Consider the following 9,747-nt stretch of genomic DNA (forward strand, 5'->3'; position numbering starts at 1 on the left):
GCTATTTTAGCACAATGTTAGTTTGCATGCCAAATGTTACTATGAGGTTAGAAGAACTATTTGATGTCCATGACCATGAGAAGTAGATACAAAGGGATTGAGAGAGAACAAGGACATGAGTCTACCATTCTGTATGAGCCTCCATGGGTAAGGGTAATAATCAGGAGTCTCTAAAATAGTACTTCTTTTCTATCTCTACAGATCCTCCTCCCCCCACCTCCCATCAAAGATGGCCATGAGAAATGATTCCCCAGTGACTGAATTTATCCTCACAGGGCTAACTGACTGGCCAGAGCTCCAGCTGCCTTTCTTCTTTCTTTTCCTTGGCATTTATGTAGTCACTGTGGTAGGGAACCTGGGCATGATCATACTGATTGGCCGCAGTTTCCATCTTCATACCCCCATGTACTATTTACTCAGTAGTTTGTCCTTCATTGATCTCTGTCACTCCACTATAATCACACCCAAAATGCTGGTGAAATTTGTGTCAGAGAATAATGTCATCTCCTACTCTGGATGCATAACACAGCTCTACTTCTTCCTTATTTTTGCCATAGCTGAGTGCCACATGTTGGCAGTGATGGCATATGATCGTTATGTTGCCATCTGCAGCCCCTTACTTTACAACATCACAATGTCCCATCAGGCCTGCTCATGGCTGGTGGGTGGGTCATACATGCTGGGCTTAGTTGGTGCCACAGCTCATACCAGCTGCATATTTAGAGTGATCTTCTGCAAGAACAACCTTATCCATCACTACTTCTGTGAACTCCTTTCCCTCTTGAAACTCTCTTGTTCCAGCATTTATGTCAATGAAGTGGTGATTTTGTGCTTTAGTGCATTTAATATCCTCATCCCCAGCATTACCATTGTCAGCTCCTACATCTGTATCATCACCAGCATCCTCCGCATCCACTCCCCTGAAGGGAGGTCCAAGGCTTTCAGCACCTGCAGCTCCCACATGGCAGCAGTTGCCCTCTTCTATGGCTCTGCTGCATTCATATACCTGCAGCCCTCTTCCAGAAACTCCATGAACCAGGACAAAGTGTCTTCTGTTTTTTATGTTATCTTTGTGCCCATGCTGAACCCCTTGATCTACAGCCTGAGGAATAAGGATGTGAAAGTTGCCATGAGGAAAATTCTGGAGAGAAGAAAGCTCATTTAATCAACATCAATATTAGTTCCATGAAATAACTGTATTTGTTTTCACGTTTGTTTGTTTTTTGAGGGAGTGGAAAGAATCTATCATCTTCTCCTTTTCATTAGTGAGATTCCTCCATTACTTCTATTTCCCCCACAGCCTCTCCCTAAGCTTGTTTCCTGTCCCATGCATTTTACAGAAGAGATCTAGAGAAATTCTAAGAGTAAAAGTCTACTAATAGCAATGTTGGTATTGCATCTGAAATATGTCATGGTAGGATTATGACTGAAATAGGGAAATTCATTGGTTCTTGGTTGTGCTGCATTAGAGGAATAGACTGAACAAAACAATGATCTTAGGATAGTGGGTTAAAAGCAATATAGCTGAATTGAAAACATAGATCTGTTTGGATAAGAGGAAGGGGAGGAGAAAGTAATAAGTATTTATATAGCACCTCCTATACACCAGGCACTGTGTAAAGCACTTTTTACGAATATCTCGTTTGATTCTCATGATAACCCTGCAAAGTAGTTGTTGCTATTATCCCCATTATATAGTCGTGGAAACTGAGGAAAACAACAACTAAGTGACTTTCCAAGAGTAATGCAGCTAGTAAATGTCTGAGGCCAGATTTAAACTCAGGTGTTCCTGACTCCAGGTCTGGCACAATATCCACTGTACAACTTTGCTATCTCAGTAACAAAAAAGTATCTCTCTGATTCCAGATGGAGAGAACTGTCTGGTATAGCCCCAAAGAGAACATAATGAACTGTAATCCTGTCTGAAAAGGAAAAAGAGCAGAAATGCACAAAGATTTAAATATTCACCTAATCCCAATTTAAGCAAACATGAAAGAAGCACAACTAATCTATCTCATATCTGATTTAAGGAGGAGCTATTTCCACACAGGCCACAGAAAAATTGAACATCAAATCTATATTGTGTACACTTTGGAAATTACAAATTCTGAGAAGTTGGTAGGAACAATTCAACTTTTGTTATATACTTGTTGTGCCTGACCTTCCTCAGGTTAGAACTTTGTAGGAAGAATTTAAAGAAAGCAATAAAGAAAAGTGATTGGACCCCACCTATAAGCATACAACATTTTTGCAGATAGCTTATAGAAAAAAAGTTGGTACCTTGAAATCAGGTTTCCTTTTTTACCTCTTTAGGACTAGTATTCATCCTGATTAAGACAGATTTTAGATAGATAGATAGATAGATAGATAGATAGATAGATAGATAGATAGATAGATAGATAGATAGATAGATACAGATAGATATAATAGTATATTAGGCATTACATATTTTACATATATATTAGGTATATGTAGTATACCTAATATATATTAGGTATATATAATTATATGTATCTATAAAACCCACTTCTATCTTCTTGGTAAGAATAGAGTATTGGAATTATATGTTAGAATTTAATTCCCAATTCATGTTACCTTAATACATCAACATATTTCTTTCTAGCTACAATTTCCCCAAAGTATTCAATGTATATTTTAGTTGTATGTATATTCAATAAATAGATACTTCCACTTTCCAATGAGATATCTTTGAGTTCATGATTTATCAGGGTATATTTCATGTAAGTAACTAAACAATCCATGGGAAAGTCAAAAGTTAGAGAAATTATACCTGTGAGTTCTATATCTGGTCTAATGGATCACTCAGAGCTTGAGGCTTCAGATAAACCATTTCTTTGATTAAAAGAAAATTTCAATAATTACTAGACAAAAACAATCTTCAATAAAAGCAGATAAAAGTTATTGTCAAGGAGATAAAAGCATTCACCAAGGAGTATCCTAGAGTCTTAGACTCTCACTATCAAAGTCTTAAACTGGTCTTTATATATTCATTTCAGAAGATCTCACAAGCAGTCCAAAAGCAGTCCATTCTTATTATTATTATGAGAGAGAGAGAGAGAGAGAGAGAGAGAGAGAGAGAGAGAGAGAGAGGGCTATGAAGGACAAAGCAAGAAGTAGAACAAAGATCAAAGTGTGTCTCAGAATTCTCTGGCCAGCACTACAGTTTCTATTTTGCATAGAATAGGAGGTTTCTGGGATGAGATTAAAATGATTTCCTTTTCGTAGTGTCTCTCAATCCCTTTTCCCCATAAAAAAGTAGCTGGGTTTTTAACTATAAATTTGATGACAATTCAAATGAAAAGCCAAGGAATAACCAGAAGAGAACATAGCAGTGGAGTTCTTGGAAAAGGGTAGAATAAAATAAGTAGTGAACAAAGGGGTTCTAAAAGAGGTCACAGGGCAGCCTTGATCTCAACCTGGGCTTCTGTACCTTCTGGAGCAGTCTTACTGAGAAGTTCTTAATCATTGTACGAGGAAGATGACTGGGATACCTGTAGAGAGTGCCATACTGGTTGGTTTAGAAGCTGAACTGTGAGAAAACAAAGTCAGTTTCATTGCTATTAACTGAGAGTATTGATTGAAGATAACTGCAGCCTTCTAGAACAAGGGAACAAAGAATTTTACTGAAGAGGGTCGCTCCCTCAGAAAAAATTTTGAAGACACCCTACCTGTGCACTGTCCCAGAAATATGAGGTAATATGGGTTAGTGGAAAGTACTAAGCTCCAGTTCTACTATTATTTATTACCTGAGGAACCTTGAATAGCTCACTTGCTGTCTCTAGGTGTTAGTTTCATTAACTGTTTGGGAGAACAGTTAGAGAATTTGTACCATATAGTCTCTGGGGTCTTTCACAGCTCTAAATGCTACCATCCCATGGAAATGTCCTTAATATGAATCCAATGGTGCTGAAGTCGTTGCTTGAATAATAGCTAGTGGGCTAAGCTGTTGTACTATGGTAAAGAACGAGCATTTACTATATGTTATATGAAATTCAGGGTGACGCCATGTGATAATTTCTATTCAAGTCCTTATGTTAATCTCCTTCCCAAATGACAAACTGAAAGCATTAAAAGAATTCTTCTTTATGAAAACAGAGCAAAAGCTAAAAAAACAAACAAGCGAACAAAATCATGCTAAATTAATGTCATTTGCTTGTTAAACGTGCTTACTACCCTGGTAGATCAGGGTAATGCTAGAGATATAGTTTACTTAAATATCAACAAAATATTCAGCAATATCTCTCACTCTATCAATGTGGAAAAGATGAATAGATTCTGGGGGGGTCATATTTAGGTGGTTTTACTAACGACTGAATCATCTAAGTCAAGTAGTCATTAATCAGTAAAATTTGACTCTTGTAAAACACTCAATGGATCTGACCCTGGTCCTATGTTGTTTAATTTTTAATCAATGAATTATATAAAAGTATAGATGGCATGTTTTCCAAATCTGCAGATGTTACAAGGCAGGAAGTGATAATTAATGTATCGGGTGATAAGAGTCAAGATCAAAAAATATCTCAGTAGGCAGGAACATGTTCTGGACGTCAGAATCTTAACTGCAAATTCTTTCCTCTGAGGAAAACTCATTTGAGTTGGGGTAAAGACAGGACAAATAATTAATCCAATGCACCCCAAGGTTAGAACATGTTGCCATCATGACTGATCCCAGACATTCCACATGGCAATCTTCCCATTCAAGAATAATTCAACCAGAAGAAAGGAGTTGGAAACAGGAATAGAAAGGAGATGCTTCCTTCCCCTAGAGGACCAATATCCAGAGCCTATGCCTCTCCTTGTGGTGGTCCACTATCTCTTTGTGATCTTATAGTGTCCTAATAGCATCCCCCTGGTATGACTAAAGGCTAAGAGCAAGCACAAGCCCTCAAATATTGGTGGCTTGAGGTAAGGATGCAATGTTGACATCTTAAGTCAAAGTCATACTTGCCCTGTGTTAGTTATGGTTTTGCCGGTTGAGTCACAGCTATAGTATATAGTTCAGGGAGAAGGCGTCACACTTTAGAAAGGGAATTAATAAGCTAGAGTAGTCCAGAAGAGAGTGACCAAGATGGTTAAAGTCCTTATGTCTTTGGCATGTGAAAATTGGTTGAAATAGCTGAAGGTGGAGGTCGTGGAGAAGAGAAAACATAGTTTCACAATAGACTATTTTTGAATAGTTATTTCATGGAATATATATATACATACATATTGTACATAGATATCATATTTGTTATTGTTGTTGTCAGTCATTTTCAGTCATGTTTGACTCTTTGTTACCCTTTTAGGGGTTTACTTGGCAAAGATACTAGTAGATGATTTGTCATCTCCTTCTTTAGCTCATGTTACAGATGAAGAAACTGAGGCAAACAGGGTTAAGTGTATTATATTAACATAGATCATATAATTATATGGCATATATTGCATAGAAATACTAACATATACATAGTGTCACACAGCAAGTAAGTATCTGAGGACAAATTTGAACTCAGGAAGATATATATGTATTATGTATATATGTATATATGTATTATCTTAGTATATTATATGTATAATTATATACTAGTATATTAGTATATGATTATGTAATATTAGTAATTATATATAATAAGATTGTATAATATTCTAACATATTATCAAATATAATAATATATTGTATATAAATATATAGTATATTATAAATTAATATAATGTATAAGTATATTATATGGTAATATATTGTCAGCTTATAATATTATATTATATTTTAGTACATTTTGGTATATATAATTTGTTAGTATAATATGTTATATTATATTTTACAATATACTATAATACACTAATATATGCATATATTATATTAGTGTGTTAGATTTTATATATAATATACTAATACTATATATATAATGTTATATATTATAATGTAATAGCATGTTATATAATAAATATCTTATTGTATGTGCTAATTTATAATATATACATTTATATACATACATACATGCATTATATATATATATATATATAAAATATCTGAGGAAGCTAAGTGGCTCAGTGGATAGAGCTCTGGGCCTAGGGTCAAGAATATTTGAGTTCAAATGTGGTCTCAGTCACTTAATTTTGCTTCAGTTTCCTCATCTAGCTGGAGAAGGAAATGGCAAACCACTCCAGGATCTTTGAAAAGAAAACCCCCAAAAGGCGTCACAGAGTCAGACGCGAGTGAAAACGACTGAACAACAAAATTATACACATTATTCTTAGGTCCAGAGAGCAGAACTAGGATCATGGCTAAAAACTGCAAAATTATATGAGTTTTCTTTTGGCTCCTACATCATAGTACCAACTCATATAATCTTGCAACCCAGAAAAGATTCCTTTTCTTTTTGACATGAACTCTTCCCATATGTCCTCAATCCTGAACTTATCTTGTTCATTGTTTGAACCAAAAAATAGGATTCCATTCATCAATATTTTTCATTTTCTGTTTGGTTCACCATTCTAGTCTGTTTGGTTTCTTTTGAGATCTCAGTTCTTTCACCTAAATTATTAACTAGTCTTCCCATGTTTATGTTGTACATATACATCTTTGAGATGCATATACATATATATATACATATATTTTATCTTACTATATTACATATGGATGTGTGTCTATATACATATAGATTATGTTTCTTTATGTGCTTTTTATGTCAGATTACTGAATGCAACTGTGTTATATGAGGCTATGTATTGTGTATTTCATTTGATCTCTATTTAGTGACTATAAAATACTGACATGTGGTACTATGTGTTATGTATTATATATTATCAATAAAATGTGTAATTTTATCATATGTGCAAAATATTATTTTGAGGTTTTTTTGTTGCACTTCTGCATATACTGGATCATAATTTCTTTACTGGAGGGTAAGTATAGGGAGTACATTAGGTTGATTGATAAGGGGGTAGTAGGAAAAAGGTCGATAACTCTTTTTGGTCTCTTTCTATGTACTACTGTTATTTGCACAGACTACCTCCTTCTCTGGGAGGAGAAAGGAGTTGAAATGAATTTTCTCAAGTCAAGAGTTTAGACTGAGAAAACCATTTATCTCTACCTTCACTCCATCCTCACTTCCCCCACCTCCACATACACACCCTGAAAGTCAACAAGAGAAATAGGGTTCCAAAGAAAGTAAGGGCTTTCCAGCTAGTTTGATGGGTATGGCTGGTTATAAACTGAATTTTGAAAGCTCAAATGTTTGAAGTATAGAGATTTTTCCAAGCCAACTACCAGCTGCAGTAAATTGCTCAACAAAGAAGGTGTATTTCAACTAAAGAACAAAAGATGGCAGCAGAGAGAAGAAACCTGTAGAGACAACTAGCTGAGAGCAGTCTGATGACATCACCAGAGAACATGGGGAGCTCTATGGCATTGCTTGTGTATATTCTCTAGGCCACATGTAGTCTCTGTATGAGTTCCTTCTCCCACAGCTAGTATGGTAATCTATGGGGGAATGTACTCACGTGTGATTGGGAGGCACCTTTCTGGTCATTTATTTTGCTATACTGTTTATTATTATTAATTACTATCATTTTGCTTTAACTACTGTGTCCTTTGGTTGACGTAGGAAAAGAAAACACATCAATAAGGTTTCTTGAGCTACGGTTTTGAATGGATACTGAACTACAAAGTATGTGGAACTGGTTTCTTAGAGATCTGTGTGTTTGTGGAGGAGGAGATCTTTGATGTTACACAAAAATGAAAATGTCATGAGTAATCCAGACTTGATATTATATAATTTGTAAGTCTAAACTGAGAAAGCAACTATAGATGTGCAAAAGGCACAAAATAAAATTCACAATGCAGATATTTCCATTTTCCCAAATGCATTCACTTCTCTCCATAAAAAAGAAGAGTTTGTAGATATTTGTTTGTTTCTTGTAATGGTTTCAAAATTTCCAGAAAAATGTCCATTTCTAAAAAAGAATTTAGCAGGAAATCTTCCTGGAGTTCTATTGCTATGTTTCTGACGTTATCCATAAGAGTACAAGCTGTGATAAGGTAAAGTATGTTGCTAAGGAAAATTAAGCAGATGGGAAGCCAGTGGGGATACAAGGGTAAGAAGAGGAAAGGAAAATTCCCCTGACTCATTTTCAGAAATGGTAGCTCCCTGATGAGGAGAGACCCTGTGGGAATCTCTACTTCTGTTTCAAATAAAGTTCCATGACTTTCTGATACCAGAAGGGAACCTCCACATCACAATGATCAGTCCTCCTGAAACTAGGTGCAACTATTTCCTCCCCTGAAACCAGAAAAGACCTTGACAACAAAGTCAAAATTAGAAACTGTGAACTGTAGCTCAGAGCACCCTCCATGGTAGGTCAGAGACTGAAGTCCATGCTCCAATTCCTTCAGCATGACAAGTAGGCCAAGTCTGTCCCCAGGATTATTGAGCACTCAGAACATCAGGACTATTTGCCTTACAGAATGCTGACAGTGAAGAACCTGTAAGATCCAAGTCTAGAGGGTAAGTGACTGACTTGAATGTCCTGATTTTTCTTTCCAAACTCAGACATAAATATCCTACGATATTCTTTCTACCTAGTGACCTCTGTCTGTCACTGAACTGTCCATCATAGGACTGCTTGAAGATTAAGCATTGTGCATAGACATTACCCTTTAAAGTGGTTTTGACTCCTCTACTCTCCCCAGGAAGGGGCTCCAAATTCTGCTGACTCAGTCACACTGTAGCGTTATGACTTTGGAAATCAGGAGGAAATTGTCTTTTATCTCTGTATTGAGGGGCAATAGTGCCCTTCCAGATATGAATAGAATCCATATATTTAAGATCAGGCTTGCATAAATGCTGAGATCCTATACCTTATAAGAGTTGGGATGGCCCGTTAATGTTTTGTGCTACCCTGCAGTCTTAAACTAAACTGCATGTCACAGAGTGGATCCTCACTCAGGTTGGATTATATTGTCTTGTCAGAACAGTAAAATTCTGAGATTCTATGAAATTAATTTTAGTAAGTTTTTTGATACTTTCTGTTTCTTACATTACCATAGTATCCTACGTATCACTCTCTCTTCCCTTTCCAGAGAGCCATACAAAATTCATTTAATTTGGAGAATTTTACAACAGCTCTTAAAATAAATGGCAGTACCATCAGTTAAAGTAAAAACAGAGAGAGAATCCTTGTTACAAACTCTGTGCCCAGGATCTTGCTAGCCAGTCTGCTTCACAATACTACTTCCCCCAAGCACTTTCTTGACATATACCATCATTGTTCTCTAGTCCTTGTGACGATTCCCTATTTAATATGGCCTAGGTCAAGCCAAAAAGAAGATAAATGGGTGATAAATAGCTCTGTAGTCTGTTACTACAGGGCTATGGGAACATTTCTTTGGAATTTAGGAACTTGGAAATTGTACCCCATCTCCAGGTAGTAATAGGGAAATGGGTATTAGCCACATGTGTGACAAGACATTTATTTATGAGCTAAGGAATTAAGGACTTGCTGAGTAGGAAAGTTCATTCAAGGCACAATTTGAAGTTTCAATGTCTTCAAACCTCTGCTGGATTACCTCTTTGCAAGGATATTAGAGATTGTATGTGCTGAAACAAACCAATATAAGGGCTTTAAGATGTTGACTCAGCAAGAGAAACAAAGCAATATATTTTGTGACCTACATCTCTGGAGCCCAAATGGAGACTGGCCAGCTCTCTCCCTAAAGAGCAATTTGAAGAAAATAGTCAGTCATTGAAT

At 36.1% G+C, this 9,747-nt stretch overlaps 1 protein-coding gene across 1 annotated transcript; it reads left to right on the forward strand.

Moving 5' to 3' along the window:
* Positions 1 to 223: 223 nt before the first annotated feature.
* On the forward strand, positions 224 to 1,165 carry LOC114032301 (olfactory receptor 8G1-like). The gene has a single exon (XM_027847554.1). The coding sequence runs from the start codon at positions 230 to 232 to the stop codon at positions 1,163 to 1,165; it is 936 nt and encodes a 311-aa protein (XP_027703355.1). The 5' UTR covers positions 224 to 229.
* Positions 1,166 to 9,747: the final 8,582 nt, after the last annotated feature.

The sequence above is a fragment of the Vombatus ursinus genome, unplaced genomic scaffold (assembly GCF_900497805.2).
Source record: "Vombatus ursinus unplaced genomic scaffold, bare-nosed wombat genome assembly UNPS02015414.1, whole genome shotgun sequence".
Classification (NCBI taxonomy): domain Eukaryota; kingdom Metazoa; phylum Chordata; class Mammalia; order Diprotodontia; family Vombatidae; genus Vombatus; species Vombatus ursinus.